General features: G+C 44.0%; 1 protein-coding gene across 1 annotated transcript in view; it reads left to right on the forward strand.

Annotated features, from left to right (window-relative positions):
- The window catches only part of LOC149864925 (phosphatidylcholine translocator ABCB4-like), a 99391-nt gene that overhangs the window by 20066 nt on the left and 53003 nt on the right, over positions 1-26322 (forward strand). Inside the window, exons 7-11 of the mRNA XM_090047183.1 lie at positions 8090-8261; positions 10779-10903; positions 14664-14835; positions 19525-19638; positions 21804-21914. Of these exons, the coding sequence (XP_089903309.1) occupies positions 8090-8261; positions 10779-10903; positions 14664-14835; positions 19525-19638; positions 21804-21914 (694 nt within the window). The remainder of the gene's footprint in view (positions 1-8089; positions 8262-10778; positions 10904-14663; positions 14836-19524; positions 19639-21803; positions 21915-26322) is intronic.

The following is a 26322-nucleotide window of genomic DNA, read 5'->3' on the forward strand; positions in this document are numbered from 1 at the left end:
GCTACCCCCAGTAGAGGCCATGCAGATAGACAAAGCTGGGAAATGGTTCCCCACAGAGGAGAAGCCTCATTGTTGTGCCTAGGGCCTCTGCCTGTATTATGGGAAGTCCAGGCATTTTGCATGGATATGCCCAATGAAAGGAATGCCTGTCTCCTCTTTGGGTACTTCCTGGCCCAGCTTTGGTAGATAAGTGTTGTCTAGGCCCACCGCTGACCATTCAATCAGTTTCTCCAATTTGCAGCAAACTCTCAAGCACCACCAAACCCCAAGACTCATCCTTGCTATTCACTCTTCAACTATAGCACCTGTTTGGGATGGTTGTCTTTCTTCCAGCCCTCTTAGACACAGGAACCTCTAGTAACTTCATGGACTCAGTTCTTGCTGAACATCATCACATACTGGTCTGACCAAAACAGAACCCAGGGGTAGTAGAAGCCGTAGAAGGATTTCCATTCTCTTTGGGTCCTATCACAGTGAAAGAGTCCCATTAGGAGTCTCAATCGTTGATCACCAAGAATCTCTTTGTTTTGATCTCATCCATTTCCTTCACTTTTTTGGTTATAGTGGGAACCCCTTGGCTCTCTCTCCATACCCCAAATATTGTAAGGGAACTCCATTTCAACTTAACTTACTGCTGTTAGGAGGAGATTTATCCAGTTAATACCCAGACTGGAAATAGGGCTGAAGATACCAGGTCACTTGTACCAACCATAACAGATTCATGGCTGGCCTTAGCAGAAAGTATGTATTCCCTGGAACCTGATCCATCACTCCATGACAAATACCAGGATTTGGGTGATGTATTCAATAAGAAAGAAGCAGACCAACTTTCCCTGCACCATACTTATGATTACCCCATCGATTTTGTGCCAGGGGCACAGATTCCATTTGGGCACATTTATTCACCTTCTGAGCCAGAGATCAAGGTGCTCAAGGAAAATATTGCAGAGTAACACCATAAGGGGGTTCATCAGGTCTTCTGCATCCTCAGATGGGTCCCTGATATTCTTCATGACCAAGAATGAGAGCTCTGTATGTCCCTGTGTTGACTACAGGGCCTTAAACAGGATAACAGTTTGTAATCATTTCCTGCTGCTGTTAATTAATAAGTCAAGACCATATTTTAGTCCTGCTATGGGCAATTTGAATACCTGGCTATGCCTTTCAAACTCTACAGTGCTCTTGCTACATTCCAACACTTTGTTAATATGTTGGAGCAATGTATTATAATTTCTCTGGATGATATTTTAGTTTTCTCTGGTGATCCTGCCCAGTACTCAACACAGGAACAGAGAGAGCTGTCAGGTCTTGATCCGGCTTTGAGAGAACCACCTGTATGTCAAGCTAGAGAAATGTGAGTTTGATCGTACCTCAACTGAATTTTTGGGTTTTATAATTTCCATCAAGGCCTAACAATGGACTCCCCATAAAGTAAATTTCCACTAAGGGCCTAACACTGGACCCCCCATAAAGTCACTGGATAGGCCACAGCACACTATGTTAAAGGGGTCCAACAGTTTGTGGACTTTGCTAGCTTGTACAGATGTTTTGTTAAAGGATTTTCACACCTAGTAGTCCCACTAACTTCCCTTCTGAAGAAAGGGGTACCATTCAAATGGTCTCCACAAGCCCAAATGGCTTTTGAGACAGTGAAAAGGGCTTTCACTTCTGCACCTGCCCTGGTGCACCCCGACCTCACAAAATCGTTTATAGTGCAAGTTGACTCCTTGAATTGTGCCATAGGGGATATTCTGTCTCAGACTTCATATACCCCAAACAAGTTACAGCCTTGCACCTTTTATTCCAGGGCCCTAACTCCCTCCAGAAGGAATTACAACATTTTGAACCAGGAACTCCTTATGATCAAGGCAGCTTTTGAGGAGTTGTGGCACCTTCCCTCCACCCTGTTCAGGCAATAACAGACCATAAGAATTTGGAAGGAGATACACTGGAAGCTGAATTCATGCCAGGTCCGCTGGTCAATCTTCTTTAATTTCATAATCACCCATTGCCCAGGAGCCAAGAACGAAAAGGCAGATGACCTGTCCCATAAGGATGAACTTCTTCTCTAGAGCCATTACCACCTTCCACTATTCTCCAACCTAAGAACTTCTTTTGGGGAACTACTTGGCAAAGCATCCTTTCAGCCATCCAAATGGCCCTTGCAGAGGAACTGTGCCAGTCAGTGGGGACTTCCCAACCCAATTTTTGGTGGCTCAGGAGGTTATTTTTTGACAGCATATGTGCATCCCAGACAGTCCCGTAAGGTCAAGAATATTATAGCTTTGTCATGACTCACTTCCTGCAGGACACTTTGGGTGTTCCAAGACCCAGCTCTTAATCTCTCAGCAGTTCTGGTGGCCCTGAATGGCAATGATGTCAAACAGTATGTCTACTTACGCACTATGTGTGCCTGAACCAAGAAACTTTGAACCAGGCCAGGTGGTCTCCTCCAGCTGTTACCCACTCCCATGCTACCTTCATCAATCCTGTCAGTGAATTTCATTGTGGACCTCCCACGTTCTGAGACCTGCTCCACAATTATGGTCATGGTGGATGTATTAACTAAAATGGCCCATTTTATCCCTGTCCACGCTGTCCCCACTGCCAGCAAAATGGCCAAACTATTTCTGAGGCATATATATTTTGCCTATATAGCTGCCCGCCAGAACTGCTCTCTGATTATGGTTCTCAGTTTATTTCATACTGCTAGCATTAGTTCTGTAAGGTCCTGGATGTGGAGCCTCTTCATTCATCTCCATATCACCATCAGACTAAAGGTCAAATGCAGTGTGTAAACTAGACACTTGAGCAACACCTTAGAAGAGCAGTTTTCAACGTATGGTCCTTGCACACCTGGGGGTCTGCAAACTATGTCTAAAGCATCTGTAAAAAATGACTGATCAATCAAAAGCATGTGAATACCCACAGTTACAATTAAAATGGGTCCTTCCAGTCAATTTCTTAGGGGTCTGCAAATGCAAAAAGGTTGAAAAGCACTGCCTTAGATGCTTTTTAAATTTTCATCAGGATAATTGGGTAACCCTGCTCCCCTTTGCAGAATTCACATACAACAATGCTGTCCATACTTCCATGGGCAAGACCCCCTTTTTCTCCAACTACAGATTCCATCCCAGTTCCACTCAGCAGTACCTACCCTCTCATGGGTTCCCACAGTAAATGGCTTTCAAAGAAGGAGATTGAGTTTGTTTGACGTGATTTCTTCTTAGTAAATTTTTGCTGGGTGCTTGTGATGAGCATCTCCTCCTCCAGATGCTTGCAAATCCCTTCCTTAGGATAAGCTCCAGTAAATTCCCAAGTATTGTGGTAAGGCTAACTGATCTGTAATTTCCCACATCCTCTTTTCTGCCTTTTTAAAAGATTACTACATTCCCCTTTTCTAGTCCTCTGATATCTTGACCATCTCTTATGACTTCAAGAATATTATTTCCAAAGGCTCCAAGATCCCCTCTTCCAGTTCCTTCCATACATTGGGATGAAGTTCATTAGGCCCTTCTAACTTAAATTCATTCAGACACATCAAAAGCTTACTAACTGCATCTTTAGTTATCTTATCCCTTAGCTTGTCCCCTTCCTTATCCAGATAATCCTTTCATAGGTGTCTGGCTGCAGCTTCACTTTTTTGTGAAGACAGAGGCAAAGTAGTTGTTGAGTAGCTCATTGGCATCCTGGCCAATTTTCCATAATCTGTGGACTTTTCTTTTGCATTTGAGGCATCCTAGAACAGGGGCAGGCAATTATTTTGGGTGGAGGGCTGCTTACCCAGTTTTGGCAGGCTGTTGAGGGCCGAATGGGTAACTCTGCCCCTTGACAGGTCCCCCACTCCCTGGTCACCATCTTGGAACCAATGTTCCAATGTCTTGGGACCAATGTCCCAAGGCAAGCACCGGTGGGGCCTAAAGTGGGGCGCAGGCTGGCAGGGATCTGTGGAGTTGGGCTGGGCTGCACTGGCAGGGAGAGTGGGGATCTGGCCTGGCTCCATAGAACCCCTGCCAGCTGGGACCCCGTGCTCCTGCCACCCTGCTCTGGGCCCAAGCAGCACTGGCCCCAGGACACTGGTGTGGGCCCCATGCTCCTGCTGCCTCCCCGCTCACTCACTCCCAGTGCTCCCCACCCCCACAGTACAGTCGGGGGGGCAGTGCACAGCCCCAACCTCCTGCTCGCTGGCAGGGACGAAGCTGGTGCTTAGCATGAGGAAAAGTGGCCCTTCACCTGCTCCATGGCCGGCACTCCCTGCTGCAGGCACTCGCAGCCCATACAGGGCTGTCTGAAGCAAGCACAGGCAGCCCCATGTGAGTTCAAAGTGGCTACAATGTAGGGTGCTGGCCATGGGGTGAGCAAGGAGACGCTTTTCCCTGTGCTCAGCACCAGCTTGTAACCCACCCCACTGCCAGCCTGGGCTTTCTGCCAGCTCCCGGCTTGCCCATCGGTGGCAGCAGCTGTGGCCCCCCTGCTTGCTGTGCCGGGGAGTGTTGGCTGCTCCTGCCCACCCGGAGCTCATGCACTGGGCAGCCCACAGGCAGCAGTGGCAAACACTGCCCGGTGCGGCAAGCGGGGGGGGCCACAGCTGCTGTTGCCATGTGCAGCCCCAACAGGCGAGCCTGGAGCCGCTGCGAGGCCAAGGCTGGCAGTGGGGCTGGGTTACAAGGTGGTGTTGAGCGTGGGGATGGGGAAAGTGGCCCCTTCCCACCCCATGCCCAGCGCCCCATGCTACAGCCACTCGCAGCCCGCCTGGGGCTGCCTGTGCCTGTGCAGGACAGCCCCACATGGGCTGTGAGCGGCTGCAGCAGGGAGCGCTGGCCATAGGGCAGGGGAGGGGCTGCCTTTCTCCACGTTGGGAAGGAGCAGGGAAGAAACTCAGGGAAAAACTGAGCGGGGGGGGGGAAGTGGCCCCTCACCCATCCCATGGCCAACGCTCCCTGCTGCAGCTGCTCACAGTCTGCATGGGGTTGTCCGGAGCAGGCACAGGCAGCCCATGCAGGCTGCAAGTGGCTGCAGCACGGGGCACCAACCACGGGGCAGGAGAGGGGCTGCTTTTCCCTCCCCCCACACTCCTTCCCTGGCCAGGTTCCCCCCAGTCCTTCTTCCCCCCCTCCCTTACCTGAGGTTCCTGCACAGGGAAGCCATGTGCTTCCAGGCTGGGGCTTCTGGCTGGGGGGGATGGGGCTGGGTGGGCTCTGATGTTGTGGGAGCCCTCCAGGTTTCCCCTGGGTGCTACTGTCCTTGGTTCCTGTCATTTTGTGCCAGGGGCACAGATTCCATTTGGGCACATTTATTCACCTTCTGAGCCAGAGATCAAGGTGCTCAAGGAAAATATTGCAGAGTAACACCATAAGGGGTTCATCAGGTCTTCTGCATCCTCAGCTGGGTCCCTGATATTCTTCATGACCAGAATGACATTTTTGACAGGAACCAAGGGCAGATAAATATTAATTTTTTCTACATGTTTAGGGGCCCCATGGGCTGGATAGAATGGCCTCACAGGCCACATCTAGCCCGCAGGCCGTATTTTGCCCATCCTTGCCCTAATTGTATCTTCTACCTTCTGGAATAGAAACTTGTCCTCCACACAAGTTAGGAACCAGCTTGACATTTATGTTTGACTATATTGTTGTTCTAGCAGATGCCCAGATTAGTTGTGTTCCATCAGTACTATCCCATAGCTTTTGGATAGATTTATCACTTGGTTGAACAGTGCCTCATTCCTGATTTCATGGCCTGTGGGATATGATAGGAATCACAAAAATCATGTTATTCATCACAACCCAAAATGCTAGAACTAGGGGACACCTACTGAAATTCACAGGAGACAGGTTTAAAATTAGCAAGAGAAAATACTTTTTTAATGTAGCACTGAGTTAACATGTGTTAGAGGTAGACAGTAAAGCCAAGAGGTTGTAGAGGTAGACAGTAAAGCCAAGTGCAAAAAAGGGACTAGACAAATTCATGGATGATAGTTCTATTAATAGTCATTAAACAAAATGGCTGGAGATATATCCTCTGGCATTTCTAAACCAATGCAGGATATCAGAGAGGTTGCTGAAAGAGGATAGATCACTCTAGACATCCAGTCTGTTGCTCTTGCTGTATAGCATCCCCTCCTGCCACTGTGGGAGACAGGATACTGAATTAGATGGACCATTGATCTTACTAGGCTAACACTTAGTATATCCTTATGTCCGTTTGCTTCCAGGGCATCCCCTATATCTGTATGTTTTTTTCAGGGGCCTGTGCATTTTAGGTTGATTCAAAAACCATGCTTGACCTTATGGGCACATCTTTCACATGCAGGGGTACAAATTTGTGCAGCTACTTTTTGCTGCTGTGTATGCCCCTGCATGTGTGCTTTGGTGCAGGGCGAAATGACTCATTTCAGAGAAACTGCTATTTCCCCACTCCTCCCAGCATACAGGAGGAGCTGGGGCAGAAATAAAGGAGGGAAGATACTATGGCCAGCAGCCAGAGTGTCTCCTGGGAGGACCAAGCCTCTGTGTCTGTTGGCGCATGCTTCTGTGATGTGTGTCATGTCACTTTTTTTTGTGGTTTTATTTGCTACTAGGATTTCCTGGTACAGGCTAGGGACAGAAGTTACACACAGACCAACAAAACCCCTCCAACTTTAATACTCCTTCATTCAGGGTTTAAGTGATCAGAAACAGGTTTAAACCTGTAACAGAACCGAAGTACAGTGCACTTAAACTGCTTTCAAAATAGGATTTGGCTGAAACGGTTTAAGATTAACCTGGATGGAAGTAGTATCAGACTTAACTGATTTAGGTCAAACCGGTTTATGGAACTTCTGTCCCAGATCCCTTCCTGGTTCAAGTTAACTCACAGTCCTCCCAGCATCCTAGGATGCTTTGCAGCCCTGGGGTGTGCTGTCTGCTCCAGCAGAGCAGGGTCTGCCCTACCCTTCTGACTCCCTAGCCAGAACACTAGCACTTCCTCTGGCTGGCTGAGAGAGGGTTTTGGCGGGGGGGGGGGGGCGGGCAGGGAACCCACCCTTCCAGCCCTGCACTGGACCCCCTGCCAGGTGCAGCCTGGTGTAGGGGGGGAGGGGGAGCATGGCTCCGTCCCTGGGAGCCAAGAGCAGGGCTGGAGTTCCCTCAGCCATGCCCCCCTCCTCAGTCTCTGGCCCAGCTGGGGGGCACAGGGGAGCCTGCACCAGGGCTTGGCTCTGCCCCCCGAGCCAGGAACAGGCTGGAGTCCCTCAGCCATGCCCCCCTCCTCAGTCTCTAGGCCCAGAGATGGGGGAGGGGGTTGGGGTGGCTTGGGGTCCCCCACTGGGAGCCAAGAGTGGACTCCTGGCTCCTTAGTCTCCTGAGGGGGTGGAGCCAAGCCCTGGTGCAGGCTTCCCCTTCCCCCTCCCCGAACTGGGCCAGAGACTGAGGAGGGGGCATGGCTGGGGACTCCAGCCACTCTAGCCCTCAGCTCCGGGGGACAGAGCCAAGTCTCCAGTTGTTAGAGCTTAGCCCCCTTCAGCTGGCCTGGAGACAGAGGAAGGGATGTGGCTGGGGGACTTCAGCCTCACTCCTGGCTCCCAACTCTAGGAGGGCAGAGCCAAGCCTGCAGTGTGGGCTTCCCCTGCCCCCCTGGCACCATCAGACAGGAAAGGGGTGGTGGGAGACTCCAGCACCCACTCCTATCAGGGTTCAGTGGAGGAAAGCCCAGGTTTGGACCCCCCACTGCCCCATGCCAGGCTGTTCCCATCTGGGGGTCTGGTGCTGGGCTGGAGGGGTGGTTTTTCCCCCCACCCCTTCTTCAGCCAGCCCAGAAACTGAGGTAGGGGTGTGGCTGTGGGAACTGCTTTGCTCACAGCTCTCTGCAGTGGCCAGAAGGCTGTGTGGTATGCTTTAGCACCCCATGGCTATTGGTATGGGCCACTGCTGGGGTCTGGCTGTCTTTCCTGTTTGAAAAGCAAACATCAGTTCAATCTATGCAGTTTAGAGAAACCTGCAAAGATAGAATTGATATATTAGAAAATGTGATAAAACTGACTACTTCAGTCAAAAAGATTTCTGTGTTTTCCATGTTTCATTATTTGTTTGGATGTAACTTTGTTTTTTAGTGATGTCTCCAAGATCAATGAGGGAATAGGAGACAAAATTGGAATGTTTTTTCAAGCAATATCTACATTTCTCACAGGATTTATAGTTGGTTTCACAAAAGGGTGGAAATTAACACTTGTGATACTGGCACTCAGTCCTGTTCTTGGATTCTCATCTGCTCTCTGGGCAAAGGTAGGTGAAAATTGAATTATCATTCATGTGTGAAATTAGATATATAGTTCTCCATCTCATGACAGGGCAGCTGTTAAATACACTGTGGACACATCTACATGTGTTATTAATGTATAGCAATAAACTCTGACTCATATCTCACCATAGTTTATTGAACCCAGGCAATGCATTTGTGTGAGCACCTGGGACCACAGCACATTGAGCTGAGTTGGAGCAGCTCCAGCTGCCAGGGAGCCTGGGAGTAGCCTGCCAGCCCGGGGCTACTCCAACCCAGCTCAACATGCTGCAGAGGGGCTGACTGGGGTACAAGGGTGCTCTAGTGCAGGACTAACCAGTATGCAGCCACCTTACTGAAGCACCCTCATGCCCCAGCCAGCTGGGTCTGCATCTACACGTGCTGTTGCACACGAAAAAACTCACCAGCAGGGTAGTACTTGTATTTACAAGTACTAACCTGCTATGCAGTTTATTTATTTCCTGCAGCTTAATAGGACCACAAGTGTAGATGCTAAATTGTTTACTGTAGAGCTAATTAGGCAACTCCACAGTAAACTTCTCATGTAGATGTGCCCTATAACACTCAGTGAGGGAATTACTTCCTGTGAGTGATTAAGGTTCATAGTATATGTCTTTTTTATAAACAGATATAAGACATATAGTAGTATAGTTATAGTGTTATAGTGCCCTTAGTGTGGACACAATTATAGCAACATAAAAGTGCTTATAGTGGCATACCATATACCCCATAAAGATAGATCATTATACTATGCCAGTATAAGGTATTTTTATACCTGTATAAGCATGTCTACCCTAGGTGTTGGGTTGATATAATTATAAACTCACTGAAATAACTACACTGATACAAAAGGTGAGAGTAAACCAGATTAATCTCTAAAATAAACTCTTTTTACAGAATTGTTACTGATTTTGGCTGGAATTTTCAAAGGTGCAAAAGAGAGTAAAGCATTTTACTGGCATTGTACTTCAGTGGGTCTTGAATGCCTCACTCCCTTTGAATATTTTTAAAATCCCAACCATAGAAAATATTTTATTTCCTTTTATACTCTAAAAGATTTGTAGAATTCTGCTGTGGCTTTACCTGCTGTCTAGGATGTTTCTGTGGAAAATGCTGTCTGAAAGCTATGCCACACTGTCATATGGCCTCTTACAGATTGCAGGCAACTACCATTGATTAAAGCAGCATGCTGGCTGTTATAACCTGCCTAGAGATCAGTGGTGCAGATCTGCTCTGAGAATCAAGTATCATCTTCATTAATGATTTGGATGATGGGATTGAGTGCATGCTTAGCAAATTTGGGTAGAGGTGTGGACACTCTGGAGGGCAGAGCTAGGATCTAGAATGACCTGGATAGAATGAAAAAATCGTCCACAATCAATCAGCTGAAATTAAACAAGAACAAGTGCAAAGTCCTACACTTGGGACAGAAAAAATGCATGAAGAAATTCCGAACAGGGAATTACTGGATGGGCTGCAGTACTGCAGATAAAGACCTGGGGGTTGCCTTAGACCACAAACTGAATACGAGCCAACTATGTGCTATTGTTGCGAAAGAAGCCAACAGTATTCTGGGCTGTATTAACAGGAGGTCACTTACAAATCAAAGAAAGTGATTATTCCACTTTATTCAGCACTACTGAGATCTCATGTGGAGTACTGTATCCAATTTTGGCTGCCACACTTCAATAAAGTATGCACAGATTGAAAAGAGTCAAGCGCAGAGCAACAAAAATGATTAGGGGTCTGGGAGTCAAGTCTTATGAGGAAAAGATGAAAGAACTAGAGTTATTTAGACTGGAGAAGAGAAGACTGAGAAGGGATTTGACAATAGTCTTCAAATATCTGAAGGGCAATTACAGAGAAGACCCTGCCCTGGCTGTAGGGGATTTTTTCCCTGGCTGTAGGGAACAGGATTAGAATCAATGGCCTCAAGATACAGTAGGGATAATTTAGGTCAGAGATTTGGAAAAACTTTCTGACTATGAGGGTGGTCAAGTATTGAGACAGGCTACATAGAGAAACTGTAGAATCTCCATTCTTGGAAGTTTGCAAGAGCAGGTTAGAAAGACACTTGGCTTGGTTGTGTTCATTAGGAATGATCCTGCCTTGAGCAGGCAGCTGGACTAGATGACCCTGTGAAGTCCCTTCCAGCCCTACTTTCCTATGATCCTGTGATCCATATGCTCTCTCTCCCCGAGTACACCACTACACTGAGTGAAAGCTCAGCAGAACAGAAAGCCTAAGCCTCGGTTTTTGACAGAATAAAATTTATTTTTCTGGTTAGTAGTTTTTATGTAATTGATGTACCTTTATTTTTTTTAATATTGAATGGCCTGATTTTTATAGTATGTCCTGATTTTTTTATAGCAAAAAGCTCTGCATTTGGTAAATGGCAGTATAAAATATATTTTGATAAGGTAGAAACTATGATAGAAGACATTCTTGATCTCATTCTATATTTCTTTGAGTAATAAACTTATAATAATTTCCTTCTGCAGATACTGTCTGCATTCACAGACAAAGAACTAGCTGCATATGCAAAGGCAGGAGCTGTTGCTGAGGAAGTTCTGGCAGCCGTTAGGACTGTGATAGCTTTTGGAGGACAGAAAAAAGAAATTGAAAGGTCAGAAAAATGTTTCCCTTCAACAATTTGTTTTAAAATGCTTGCTTCGAAATTTCCTTGTATCTTCACAGTTAAAATTCTGCCTAAAGAAACAGATGGACAAAACTGCATGATTGTGTTGGGATAACAGAGATAGGAAGTTGCCTGGTTAGGGTGCATTTTTTATCAGTTTCATTGTATAACGAATAATGATTCTTAATATTTTCAGGGCCTCAGTACAAGCAGAGTTAGAGTCTCTTATTCAAAAGAGTGAATAGTTATAAACAGATAAAAAGTAGCTTGGGGGAGAAATACATAAGAGTCACATTAATAAGGTTATAAAAACTATGACCTGTACACATCTTGACGTTTCCAGTCATTTGTTTATGTTTATTTTTATTGTACTTTGGAACAGCATTCCTGTCCTTTATCTAAAGATAAGCATCACAACCACAAAGTCTGGCAGAACCTCCCCAGGCACAGAGTTCAACAACCATTAGGGTGTTCACAGGCTAGTCCCTGACCTGGTGCACTCCTTTATGCATTAGCTGCCAGTTTTAGCAGACTATGACTGTTGGAGGAGTTGCAACAGGTCCCAGTGACTTATTACCCAGTTTACCTCAGTACTTCTCTTAGGGATATGATGATCCTATTTATTACTGTAGTATTATCAGTACTCTTTTCATTCCCTGAGTTTCTGAGCTTCTGGTACAGTGTGCTATGATACCACTCATTTTATTTCTGCCTTAATTCCAACTGTATAATACCTACAGAGGTGTTATGATCATATTTTAAAAATGTTTTGAGGTGTTTGGATACTTAGATGATAACATCATATGAGCACCTGAATAGATGTTAAAGACTGTTAATCAGCTCTGATAACAGTGCCATCTGCATTTGAATTACAGAATCTCTTGGTCTCTCCTTATACATGATGCTACCCAAGCAAACAAAAGAAAGATATGGAAAACCGTCAGGAGTCAAAAAATAGTTGAATGATGGTATCTAAAGCTCCTCTTGTGTATACTTCCCTGCTGAAGTTCTAGACAGCAGTCATATCCTCTCTCATGTAGGCTACATAAGCCAAGTGATTTCAATTGCCTCTTACAAAATAGACTTCCCATTTCTCCTATCATTTCAGTAGCCTGTTCCAGTTTGAATTAATGTTTCTTGAATGTGGATGACCAAAGTAAGGCCCCTGGCAGATGTTAATTTAATAGCATGATGGGGTCTGATATCAGATCCCAACAATTATGCATCCTGCCATGGCACATGGCGATGGTAGGTTGCAGGGTTCTGGGGATAGGGGAATCAGATCAAAATCACATGGTGCCAGCACAGCCAATGGGGATGTTTCAAGTTGCTAGTGCATATGAAACCTTGAATTGCTCCATGTGCACCAGCAAATTGAAATCTGCACATGGTACTGCTTAAGTGGAGCTTCTGGGTGCAGGTCCCTACAAGTGTCAGCTGGGGAGAGCTGGTCAGAACCACATGCCCACCATGCCCACAAGCAGGGCTTCTGGACATGCAGTTTTGAAAATATCAAGCCATTGGAGCTCATCAGTAGCCCCCCACTTGACTTTTGTACAACCTTGGGCAGACTCAGCCCGGTTTCCAGCCCAACCTGGTCCCCAGCGGATTATTGGCATTGTTGGCCAAGGAGCTTGAGATCTCAGACCAGCTCAGGCTAACCCCATTTCTCATGCCAACAATCAAACTGGCATGCCAGTTTTTAGCATCCAAACTGGGGCATGCTACATGTTGAACTTAAGGCACCATACAAACCAGCCACAAAGATGTTCCACATTATATACGTTAACTGTGGAACATCTTTGTGACTAGTTTGCTATTTGATGATGCCATAAATTGATTGAACATGTGCCATGCAGCCATTTTTTATGCAATTAACACATTAAGCATGTCATAAGTATAATGTCTGGCAGGCTCTAGTACACCCTTGCTGTTACTGTAGACCTCACAGATCATTCAGTTTTTCTTGTATGTCTGATCCTCTTTGTGAGAGAGAGGAGGAGCCAGCAGGCTCCAAGGCTCCCGGGCTAAGCGGAGGGACAGTGGCCCCAGGTACGCAGCCCCAAGGAGCCCGGCAGAGAGTTCCCTTACCCAGGTGTGTTGGGAAGGGAGGGACCGGTATTTCCCTCACCAGTATAAAGGAGAGGCCGGGACCGGAAAGTGGAAGCAATGCAGGACCGGAAAGAGCACGAGGAAGAGGTGGAGCATGCCGGTGCACGCTGCAAGGGACGCTAAAAGCAACGCTGAGTGCTGGTAGGAGCCTCTGGAAAAGAACAAAGCCCCAGCGGGGTTTTTGAACCCAGTCTGCTGGCCCCTGCAGGGGCTAGGACTGTTTGTTTACCGGCCGGGAGCCAGCGGAGCCCAGCAGGAGAAGGGTACCGTAAAAGCCGTAGTAGAAGGGCATTACTGACTTTGGGTACCGTAGGCCCTGTAATAGGGGCACACTTCACTTGTGGACTAAAACTGTTGAAAGGGGATCTTGCCAAGCCCCACAAGGGGGCTCTCCGAGAGCCAATAAGGGGGCTCGGCCCCATGGAGGGTAAGTTTGGATTGGAAGGTGGCTGCAGGCAGCCGGAGCAGTGGCACAGATCAAGGGAACCTTCTTGGTCATAGTGCTTGTTTTGATTTTCATTTTTGTTCGTGGGTTATCTGAATGGACATGAGGATACATGGCCGGACCAGCCAGTTGGCCACCACCCGGTGGAACGGGTGAGAGTGTAGGGGTGGCGGAGCCCTCAGAAACGCAGAACCCCGCGAGACGCCGGTAAGTCTCATAACTGGATTACACGCATCAGACACCTGAACCCACTCCATTAAGATCAAAGTCGTGGCAGGTGAAACGTATGCGTGGGGCACCCCAATTATAGGTGATGACATACTAGGCAACTGGCTGGTGGCGTCTGTTCAATCCATGGGGACTCTGGGACATGACACTCTTACACACTGATAATGCCTCTCAGTTTCATATCATTGGGAAATGTAATTGGTACACTCTTTTTATGCTAAATTCTTAAATAAAAATATTAAATAAGACCAGTCTCAAGATCTCTATCCAACTTGATATTTTCCTTTTCAGCATTGCCTATTGTTTTGTACCCTTTAGCCCTGTAACCTTGACACTTCTTATTTTTACCCTCATCTCCAGTTTAAACAATAATTTCCCATGTTGTACTGTATCAAATGATTTACTGAAATTCAAATACATTTGATCTCCTATCTCTTTCTTTTTCTATCAGGACAGGACAAAGAAAGACAATTAGGTTCACCTGATATGGTGTACCATAGTAAATCCAAGTTGTATTTTATCCCATTTTTTATTTACTTCCAGATCTTTAATTATTTCTGTCTTCAAAATTTATTCCAAAATCTTGTATACTTCTGTGTTCTGACTGGTAGGCCTATGGTTGCTTAAATTTTTCCCTTTTTTAATATAGGAATTATATTTGACAATCTGCAGTTATGTGACACTAATAGTAACTTGATAGATTTATTTAAAACCCATTCTATGAAAGTTGCTATTTCATATGCCCTTTTATTTAGTATTCTAGAATGAAGATTACATATGTCCACAATTTGAGTTCATTAAACTCTGAGTTTTGCTTCTACCTTGTATGTAGTAATTTTTTTCTATACCCTCATTCGCTTATGCCACATTGCTTTTGCTGTCATGTTCAAAATTGTCCTTATTAAAAATGGAGGCTATTTATTGAGATCTGCTTATCACTTCTTTAAATACTTTTTCTTACAGATATCATAAAAATTTAGAAGATGCTAAACATATTGGAATCAAGAAGGCTGTTACAGCCAACATTTCTATGGGAATTGTTTTCTTATTGATATATTCATCATATGCATTGGCTATCTGGTATGGGACCTCTTTGATACTATCTGATGATTATACCATTGGAAAAGTCTTTACAGTAAGTGTACATTTGTTTTAAATAAAAAACACTGTTTACTATGGTATTTTGTGAAATCGTTTCTATTTAAAATGAATGAACCAAAATATGGACTGAATTACAACCCTTGCAGCCCTGTTTAATAAGTCAATGGAGTTAAGTCCCTACTGAACTCGATTAACTGAACCTCATTTTTTCATCCACACTAAGTAAAATGAATGTTATTATTTAAATTTCAGTTGTGCTGGTGGATATGTCCTAAGACTGATAGTAACATAAAAATGTTTACATTTCTAAATCACCAGCTTTAATCCAGCACAGGTCAATGATGACCAAAAGTTGTTTCTAACCAAAAGCTGATGCTATTTTCACTGGAGACAAGTAACCTTTTGCTATGTGATAAGGGATATGACCCTTTGTAGTTTTGCTCTATATATTGTGGGTGAAACCAGGAAAAAAAGACCAGTCTCCAGCGAATATTTCTGTGTTTCCCACCCTCCATGCAACCAGTGTGTAATATGTTATTTGTTTCAGTTAATAAAGGACAGGTATTCATTAGAATCATGGTTTTAATTGATTTTAGTTGGTTCTGTTCCTGGCAATATTTGTAGAAAGGCAAGAATTCAATGACTGTGCAGACCAAACTATCCTGGGCCAGCATGATGAAAATTTTACTCTTCTCTTGGTGATATTAATAGAATGTTTTAGAATCTGCTAGGGAAAGGTACCAGACTTCACAACAATTTAATTTACCAATAAAACTCTTCAATAACTTAATTTTTATTTAACTCCTAGCATCAAATTCTCCTTCCAGGGTCTATGTTGTTTCCATATTAAATCACATTCTAAATCAAGCCAAAGCCTATAGAAACATAGGTTTGAATGTAAGACTGCAAGAGACCACCTTAGGCATCAATCCAGTATTTCAGGAGACAGCGACTTCATAGAATCCCTTTCATAAACAGATCAAGCTTTACCTTAAAGCCAGTTGTTGTTGTTTTTTAATACCTGTTGTTTCTATGAGAGGCTGTTCCAGACCCTCACTTTCATGATGAAAGCATTAATTTAATTTCCAGCCTAAATTTATTCATGGATAGTTTATAGCAATTTGTATTTGTACTAACATGGTCCCATAACTTAACTGGTTCTTTTCTCTCACAAGTGTTAATCCTGATCATGTAGTTATAGGGAGCTATCATATCTCCTCCCAGCCTTCATTTTGCTAGGATAAATAAGCCAATCCCTTACAGACTGAGATGTATTTAGGGTCAAGTGAAGCAGCAGCAAGATGAGCATGAAACCCTGTTTACTGTAGATGAAACCAGGGACAGCAGCACAGCACAGCCAAAACTCAAAGGCTTCAAGAAAAGTATAGCTCAATCATGTATATTCTGTAGGTATCTTGGTTCTAGCTGCCCATTAGAATGAACATGTAGACCCTGTATTTCTAAGGTTAGTACTGTGACACCAAAGATCGACTCCATCTCCTATTTTCACTTACTAAGATTTCCCTAGTAGAAAAGGGGATGTATAAAGGGATTTGATGCAGAGTACCTGGGAAAATAATTTTTCAGTTGTTTAAGCAGACAGTGGGCACATCTACACGTGCAATTAATGAGAGCAGTTCAGTTCAGTTCAGGGCTGCACCTGCCATGGTTTGCCCCCCTCCAGCAGCCAGAGGGAGCTTCAGGCTCCCCTAGGTGCCAGCCTCAGATTGGCAAGGGGGTGGAGAGAACGGTCCCTGCTCCAGGGCAGTTCCTTCCCAGCCAAGCAGAGATTGGGGCCAGACCTAATCTTCTTGAGGCTGGGAGGGAGCTGCCCTGGAGTCAGAAAAGCTCCCCCTGCCCTGTGGAAATTAGAGCTTAGCTAGGAAGCAGCTGTGGCCCCCTGCTGCCTTGGCTGACTGGGAGCAAATTGCTCCAGGTAAGGGTCAACACATGTGCTTCAGCACATTAGTTAATGTGCCATTTTTCTAGTACCTGTATGTATTGGTACTAGCAAATGGCCCATTAGACTAATTTAATGTGCAGTAATTGGCTTGTACATAGTATAGATGGTACATACAAAACACTAGAACTCTTGGTTCCAAAATGATACCTTTTATTAGACTAACTGGAAATGGCAAGAAAATTGTCCTTTTCTGCAAGCTTGCAGGATCAAAGTCTCTTCGTCAGGCTCTGGGAAAAGTGTAGATGATACAAGATGGTAAAAAGTCCCCATAGGTAGGAAATAAACCTCATTTTTGCACAGAGGGAGCTGAAGATGGAAAGCTGTCCCTCTGGGTCCATGAAAGTGTCTTTGCAAGATGTGTTGAGTAGCTCTTTGATGTGTAGACCAGGTAGAATTCCTTCCCTGGAGGTGGTGCCACTTTACAGTAGTATACATGGTGACCCTTTACTACACTTAGTTTAATGCTCAGTAAAGCATCTCATGATGACACACCCAGTAGGGTCAGTCTCTTCATGAGATGCTAACTATGCAGTAGCCTAATAATACTCTACTGTAGCATGTCACAGCAAGGACAGTGTTAATACAGTATTGCCCAGTATTATTAAGTTAATGCACAGTAGCATTACTAAAAAGGCATTCACTCACACTACTGTGCAATAACTCCCATTACTGCATATTTATTTAGTACTTGATTATACAAGTTCTAAATTAAATGCCCAGTAACCACTGCATATTAATGAATGTGTAGATGCTCCCAGTGAGGATTAGTAGAGTGGTAGTAATAGTGTCTAAGATATAGGTCTCCCTTTTACAGTATCAATCTCATGCAAAATTTTGGCAATTTCCATATCAGTTTTTTCAGCATCAAAATCTCTTAATGTGGTCTCATCTTTTCATGATGCAGAAACTCCTTGGTTCTAATAAGGAAGCATACAATAGATTTTGAGTCGTTCAATACAACCATTTTTTTGTCTTGGAGTCTTAGGTGCTGTTACAAGTTACCCTAAAAATAATTTAAATCTGTGGAATGTTATGCCATCATAAAATTTGAACAGTTTCAGAGCGGTCACAGGTTAAGGCTTAATGTTTTCTCAGGCCTGGAAAACTGTGACTTGCCACAAGAGGGCCTGGTGAGCAAGGGAGCCAGAGCTCTATTCCTCCTCTGGGGTGGGAGAGAAGACATGAGGATGGCATGTAGCTTAGAGGCAAAGTAACCACCGTGGGGGCTGTGGTTTCCTTCACTCCACAAGTCAGCAAGAGCCAGCCAAAAAATGTGTGAAATGAACAGGCAGAGGGAAGAAGTAAAGAGAAAAAGTGAAAAGAATAACAACAATAAGAAGAAGGACCAAAATCTTGCATGTGTTTCACTGAATTGTGATTGGACTGGTGGGGGGATTGGGTTAGTATGCACAACAGGGCATAGCTGAGACCCTGCAGACTTGCTGTACGCATGCCTCGCCTGAGCAGAGCTGAGACCCAGCTGAGAATAGTTTTCATTCTTTGGCTCATTCTCTTCATGGAGGTAGGTAGTAGGATTCCTATTGCTGCTTGCTTAAGCACTGAGGTGCTGGAGCAAGGAGCAAACTGGTAAGCTGCACTTGGCTTCTCTGAATGGACAGGGTGTGCTGAGGTCACACCTCCTGAGGGCAGCAGGAGCTGTTGGCTTGGGCCAGTACCACCCCCATGGGCAGTAGAGTTCAGAAAGGTTGAAAGTTTGTCTGAAGAGCAAAGAAGTGGGAAGAGCTGGAAATGGTGCATCCTGAGATGCTGGAGGAATGAAAACAGAGGATGCCTGTACATTTGCAGGGAGGCTGCTTGGACATGCTGTAATTACAGCATGTTGAAGCTGACTTGCTTTATTGAGTCTGCTGGAGCATGGTAATTACTACCATCCATCAGACTCCAGCATCATGTGTATCAGCATACTGGCACTGAAAAATGGCAGCAGGAGCACTATAGCTAAAGCTTGTTTAACAAGTTTTAGTTAAAGAACCCCCAGCACCATTTTTGGGGCTGGGACACTGATGCATGTGATGCTCCAGGAGCTTTAATTAGAGTGGCTCTTGAAGCTGCTCTAATTAAAGAACCCCTCCCCCTCCCCCAACACACACAGACACACATTCCTGGAGTATATGTATAAATGCCCAGAGTGTTTATATCCCTGAAGCAGACTAATGATACCTTGGAATGACCTGGGTAAAACAGATCAAAGATAACCCACACCCGCAGTGGGGCATAACTACATTTAGAGGATACTTAACATGAGTAAATACCCTTTACTGGATGAGTGCTCCCATTTTAAGTGTGTTTATGTTGGTTTAAAGGTAACCTATAACATCACCCTTAATCTGCATTCTCAGTGTAACTTGTCTTCTAATATATTGATTATTTTTATCCTTCTTAGGGTGTAGAGGATCGTCCTATGGATCAATTTTAGACAGTATACATCTCTGAGAAGAGTTAAACACCATTCACATAATTTCTACCTTGTTCCAACCATTATACATCTTGTATCTTGTGGTCATCATGTAAAGACTATGATTATCAATTGATTCTTATCAAGTTCCTTGTCTTCCTCTCAACCCTTATTTTTTGCCTAAGTGACTGCCCTTATCTTCATTGCTTTTTTGAATTTGTATAACAGATATAAAAGCTTTTGGACCTATATTAACTTTTATTCATAGATATTTAAATATAGTTATTTAATAGCAGGTGACTGAAAACCCTGGTGATATTTTTGTGATTTTTATTTTCCTTTAGGTCTTTTTTTCTATATTAGTTGGAGCTTATAGTGTTGGACAAACTGCACCAAGCATGGAGGCATTTGCTAATGCAAGAGGAGCTGCCTATGCAGTCTTTAATATCATAGACAATGTAAGCATCTCTGCTGTGACTAGAATTTAAAGAGACAAAGACTAATTTCTGAAGTCTAGGGTCTGTTTCTGGGATTACTGATTACCATGCACAAATAATTCTGTACATATTTTGATGCTATCTGACATTCAGTGTGGCAGTCTCTTGGCTCAGAAAAAGACCCCCTTCAAGATGAAAGGAAAATCAAACCTTTAATTAGTTAAAGGACTACAGCTGTCAACAGTGTATCTACAGCAGGGGTAGGCAAAATGCAGCCTGCTGGCCAATGCGGCCCGCCAGGCCATGCTTTCCGGCCCACAGGGCCCATAAAAATTTAGAAAATTAATATTTATCTGTCTGTCATACAGCTCTCAATGGCTTCCCAAAACTCGGTAAGCAGCCCTCTGTCCAAAATAATTGCCCACCCCTGATCTACAACTTTTACCTTTATGGCCCAAATTTGACTATGCTGAATATCTTTTTTTCCTTATACATAAGTCTATGTATATATACTCAGTGATACAACAGAAGACACATTTATTGGTCAGTTGTTCTTTTCTACCTTGACCCCCATTTTTCCCTAAAGTTTCTAATTTTTGCTGCACCAGAAAAATCCTAGTAGCTGGATTACATTGATGTAGGCAGTGCTCAGATGCCTGCTCATGTTTAACCACTGAGGCACACTCAACAAAGTAGTGTGATCAATGGCAATGCACATGTACCCCCTGAGATTGGCGGTGCACCCCCTGAGACTGGCTGGCAGTGCCTGTGGGCAGTTGCCACTCGCTACCCCCAGCCCCACCACCAACACTGTTGACAGCATCTGCGGACAGTCCCCGATCACCACTGGCATCTGCCAATGCTGCTGGCAGCGTCTGTGAGTGGTTGCCGACCCCTGGTTGGTGTTCACCATGCCCCCACTGCTTGCAGCCACCACACCCCCACTGCTGCCACCGCCACCTGTGGGTGGTCTCCATATCCCTCCAGCCTTGGGAGGCATGAGGTGTTCATGAGTGTGATTGCTATTTGTATAGCCACCTTCAAAATCTGTCTCTAATCCTGAGTAAGTATTTGGATGGCTAGCTGGGACTGAGTTCTGTGCTTCTGTAGCTACACTGTTTTGAAGACCTAAGCTAGCTTGAACTAGGTCATTCAGGTATGGGTACATAAGCTGCAGTTCCACTGTTGAATTACATGATAGACCCACCCTGAGTTCCATATCCTTTCTGGGTGGGATTAGAAATGATGATAGCCAATATGTGAGTTCCTTATTTCCATGAGTACTGACATCATCAAGACCATCAGGAAGTGGAACCCATGCAATCGTGAGCATTTTTTCAACAAAAGACAAAAAACAAACAAAAGACCGAAAGGAAAGATTCTTTAAGCTCTTAATATTTGGGACTCCCATAAGCTTTAATTAAAGTTAATAGAAATTGAGGATTTACAGAATGAGATTCAAATAGATAAATTATGGATCAATCACAGCCACTATGCTGTCTCTCATGTCCCTGGAGAGGTTCCCAATGTGTCTGTGTAAACAAGGGGAAACAGGAAAATTATATTAAAATAGACATTCTTAAAATTAGTATTATTTTTAAGTAAAGGAATAAAATCTAATGTGTCTTTTTGTTAATGTATATTCCTATTTTATGAACATACAGTAACTTTTTAGTGGGACTAGATGATTCAAGAGATTTGTAATAAGAGAGAAAACCATTTCCACTTAGGTAACCATACCGATGACCAAGGCCTATTACATCTGTCTCTAGTGTTTATATGAAATGCATTTAATCATTTCACTGAGCAAACTCAATGCATGCATTTCCACCCCACAATTATCACAATTATCATAACTGACACTGAGTCATACTCATTTTGAAAGTTTCAATAGACTCAATAAAGTGTTCAAAGATGGGCATAGGTTTAGAGTCTGAAATGCCCTTTCTTTCCTAGAAGTGATCTGTTCAGGTTGAGGAGTATAAAAATGAAGAGGTAAAACAAATAATATTAGGGGGATGGATTGAAAACTTTAGCCACCAATGAAATAATTATTTTGACCCAAACTACTTTAAAATGTCCCATAATATCTCTATATTATTATGTTGCATTCTAACATTTCTAGTAGCTGATATACTGGGAAAGAATATCAGTAACTCTTTTCTTTTCCTATTTGTTCTATATAGGAACCTCAAATTGACAGTTTTTCAGAGTCTGGCTATAAACCAGACCACATTAGAGGGAAATTGGAATTCTGCAATGTCTACTTCAATTATCCTGCTAGGCCAGATGTTAAGGTACTGTGAGCAAAGTTGGTATGTGTTTCAATTAAAGGTAACTTAGGAATTTGTTAGAAGTTGCACTTTGAGCTATGCACCTGTCTGGTCTTATATAGGCGCTCTCTAGCAACTTTAGAGTGAATACCCAGTTCTGGCCGCAGGGTGTGCCTCCCCAGGACTTTTGCGTTGGGCTGTATTCACCCCCAAGAGAGGCCCCGACACTCACCTGCCATGACTTGATCTTCTTTTCTTCAGTGATGGGATTCTCTTTTGCGGAATCTCACAAACTGGGCACTGCCCTTTGTGGACCTTCTTGGGGCTCCATCTCCCCTACACCCTAGCCATACGCCAGCCCTCAGGACAACTGGATGATGGACCACTGGCCTGTCTCTTTGGTGTTCCCTCCTGCTCTTGTCCCTTCTTGCCTGTCCCTCAATGTCTCTTTGCCCTGGGTGACTACGGGGTGTGGGACTGTTCTTGTTTCAGCATCTGCTTTCCCTTTTGAGATGTCATGGTCCACATGTTGACTCCATTCTTCTTCTTGACCCTGCGGGTCAGTTGGGGATGTCTTCCCCGGTTTGGGCTCTGTGTGCCCTTCAAAGTGATAAAAGAAAAGAAAAGAGAAGAAAAGAACAGTAGGGGTTTGGGCTTCAGCTCACCCCACTCACATATCTGGCATCTGCAGTCCTCAAGATCCCTCAACACCATCCTCCTTTACCCAGATGCCCTGCTGAGCTGGGTGTATATTCCTCTTAGGGGAGCCGGGACCCTTCCTGTGGGTCATAGTCTGGCCCCCTGCTGAGCTGATGATCCTGCTGCTGTGCAGCAAGAGGAGCAGCTTCACCTCCTGCCTCCAACGTGGCTGCCCCCTCTGTTTCCCCACTGCCAGCTTTTAAATCAGCCAGGTGGCGGTTTTTGATGATGTCATCTGCCAGCGCCACTCCCAGCTGCTGATCAAAACAGCTGATGAACCACACCTTCTCGGCGTGGCTTGGCTTTTCCTGCAAAAGGTAAGTGAGCCTTCTCTATAGGGCTTTTTGTTTTTTTCTTCAGGCAGCTCAGCCCTGCCTTCTGTCCTGCCATGGCAGGGCGTTCCAGGACCTCCGTTTGTGTCCCCTTGGGACAAGCTACTCACATGTCAATTGGTATTAGTGCTATCTTGGGTTTGGAGCAGTCACACCTTAAGGCTAAAAACTTTCTCTGACTGTCCCCTACCTGCACATCTGTGACTTGCCACTAGAGGGGTGGTGAGAAGTGGCCAGACTAGGAGCAACAGCTGTGATTTGCCACTACAGGGCTGGTGAGCCAGGACAGGTTTCAATCCCTGCTCTGGAAGGTGGGGGGAGAGATGGGTTGGGGGACAGGAACAATGCTGGGAGGTGGACAGTTAATTGGATGGGGCTGAGTAATGAAATGATTATTTTGTTTGAGATCTTTTATAAACCATGTCATTAATGCAATTAAATTACTTTAATGATTTTGAACATACTTTTATTAAGAGTATCTTGTCCTGTATAATTGCTTTCTTTTCCAGTTTGATGAAAGACCATTAATCCATCAAAGAGGATCTAGCCCCCTATTATTTGGGCAGGTTAGGAAGGCAAAGGAAAAAAGCTTCCTTTTTTGCTAACGTGCTTGGAGAAAATTTTGGGTAGCCAGTTAAGGGGAACTCAGTCAAGTGCTGAGTATTACATATATTAAAGGAAAGTAAAAACAGATGAGCAGGACAGAGAGCAGAGAACCCCAAAACAAATTAAAGAGACCACGATTGCTTGACTGTTATCTTGCCTCTACTGCAAAAGAAGTGAGGCTAAAGAGGGGTGTGGGGACAAGCTGTAATAATTGCAGCTTGTGTAGATGTACCCAGGTTAGCTTTACACAAGTTATCAGCTTCAGTACTATTAACGGAATAGTTGTAGCCACACAGAATGCAATGCAAAACCCACTGGAGAGAGCAGTAAATATTTGGGTGGTTCTCCTTCTCTGAACTCAGTGTTCCTTGTCTACATTTTCAGTAGTACTCCAGCCAGCTAGTTTAAAGTGGCAATGGTGTTGACATAATGGACTTAGCACCCTATCTCCTCAGCAGATTTATTACTTGCCCACAGTCCATACTTTTTGTCCCCTGCACAATTTTAATAAGGAAGCATCATTTAGGAAGACATAGATTTCTTACAGACAAAGGGCCAGATCCAAGGCCCACTGAAGGTGATGGAACTCTTTCCATTTATTTCCATAGTTTCCAGGCTAGCCACCTATTTGTTAACTTTACTGGAACCCAGATTTTGCCTCTGTGTGTGCTGGTATGTTAAAGCGTAACAACATTTCTTGTGAAAACTTGCAGGATAAAGGCCTTTCATAGAATCATAGAAAATGATTCTAACCTTGTGATATAGCTTAAGGGTTTAGGTGGGTTTTGTTAGTATGTTCTTACTTATTTGCAAACATTTTGAACCTTTCATTTCTTCTTAATTTTGATCTCATTAACCTTAGTAGCTTAAGTAACTTCATTTTATTCACTATGAGTTTGTCTAAAACACAGGGCTGAACATGTCTTGGCTACCCAAGCCATCTTTCACACTCTAGTACCAGGAGGTCTGCTCTGGGCTCATTCCCAACACCTACTCTTAAGCCCTTGGCCTCTGGTATGCCTGGGGGTGATCCTGGAGCAGCCAGAAGTAGAGAACTTCCAGCTCTGGTGTGCCTCAGTCAGCTCTGAGGGCAGGGTGTGTTCAGGTTTTTCTCCTGCCCCTACCCTGGTAAAGGATATGTTGAGTAGCTTGAAATTATTACTTTTGCTTTTTCCCTGTTTTTCTGAAACTAAAGACTTAGTAGTAAAATAATATTTTAAAGAGAATATCCAACTGTACTCTCTCCTCCTAAATCAGGAGCAAGAAACAACAATTTCTATTAATTCTGTGGCTAAATAAATTAAACTTTGCACAGTTAACAAACACATAGGAGTTATTTTAAGCTACAGAATGGCTGGCTTTAACTGGTTGAGGTGGATGTAGATTCATTTTTTTATTTAACAATTCATATTTTTGGAGAAACAAGAATCTCTTTAAAGGCAATATAGTTCCTTTAAGAAATGGCACTGTCTGTGAAATTTCATAGACTTTTATAGAATCAGAGGACCAGAAGGGACCTGGAAGATCATCAAGTCCAGTCCCCTGCCATGGGCAGGAGGTTATTGGACTCAAAGGAGCTCAATGAGGTGGTTATCCAGCCTCTTTTTGAACACCTCCAAGGATGATGACTGCACCACCTCTGTTGGGAGTGTGTTCCAGATTCTAGTTACCCTTATGGAAAAGAAGTTTTTCCTTATATCCAGCCGAAAATTTTCCTCAATTAGCTTGTGCCCATTGGTCCTCGTCTTCCCAAGAGGTGCCTCCCTGAATAGTTGCTCCTCTAGATCTTGGTGCTCATCCTTGACATACTTGATTAGTTTTCTCTGAGGCTGTACTGTGTGTCATTCTTATTGTGAAATAATCTAACATTATGCGTGTGTATTTGTGTGAGTGAGAGCAAAGGCTCACACACTAAGAGCAAAAACTCACAAAAATCGTTTTCCATTGTAACAGGAAAAGGCATAATTAGCACAAGATCCTATCCATTCCATTTCAGCATAGGTTTCCAAAATCTTTTTTCAATGCCTTCAATTGGAGGGAATCCTGGCAGCTATAAAGGCCCTTCTATGGGCCCTGATTCTCCTCCTAGCCCAGAGTAGCCAGCAGCAAAACTAGGTTTCTTCTTTTACCACCCTAAAGTTTAACAGTATCTCCTCTTTTACATTTCTTTGAGGTTGTGCAAAGGGAGCCCAAAAGATAAATTCACCAAGGCATTCCAAACTTCTTTCCCACTATAGTTGTGAAATATTTCATTCCACAAGAATTAGCAGTGAACGTTCCAAATGTAAAGCCCTGCTCTAAAGCCATGCCTTTGCTTGTAAAATTCTATTAAAAATATCATACATCTTCATTGGTTAAAAATTTTTGGTAAAATTTACTAGTAAGACTTTGGAAGCACCCTTATTCCCCTTCTTTTTTATCTGTGGCATAATGCAGTATGTGCTTGGCATCATTACATAGGTTGCTTTGTGGCTATGATATATGAAAGGAATGATTTTTAGAACTCTAATTAAAGAGTTGCGGATAAATGGGCTCCACTGTAACTGACTATCCCCATGACTTGCATGGGTAAATGCACATGGAAGGAATGTGGCTAAGAAAAGTGGGGGTACAAAGTAATATGTTTATGTTTCAGTGTTTAATTAGAAAATTAAAATTCTCCCCATGATGTAAAGAGTTGACCATACTGTGAAATTTAGAGATATCGGATCAAATTCTGGTGTACGTTTGGAGAAATTTCACTAAAGGCACTGAATTTTTCCAGGTTTACACTAATATAAATGAGAAATTGGCAT

Source organism: Crocodylus siamensis, chromosome 5 (genome assembly GCF_052110815.1).
Source record: "Crocodylus siamensis isolate JL-2025a chromosome 5, ASM5211081v1, whole genome shotgun sequence".
Lineage (NCBI taxonomy): Eukaryota > Metazoa > Chordata > Crocodylia > Crocodylidae > Crocodylus > Crocodylus siamensis.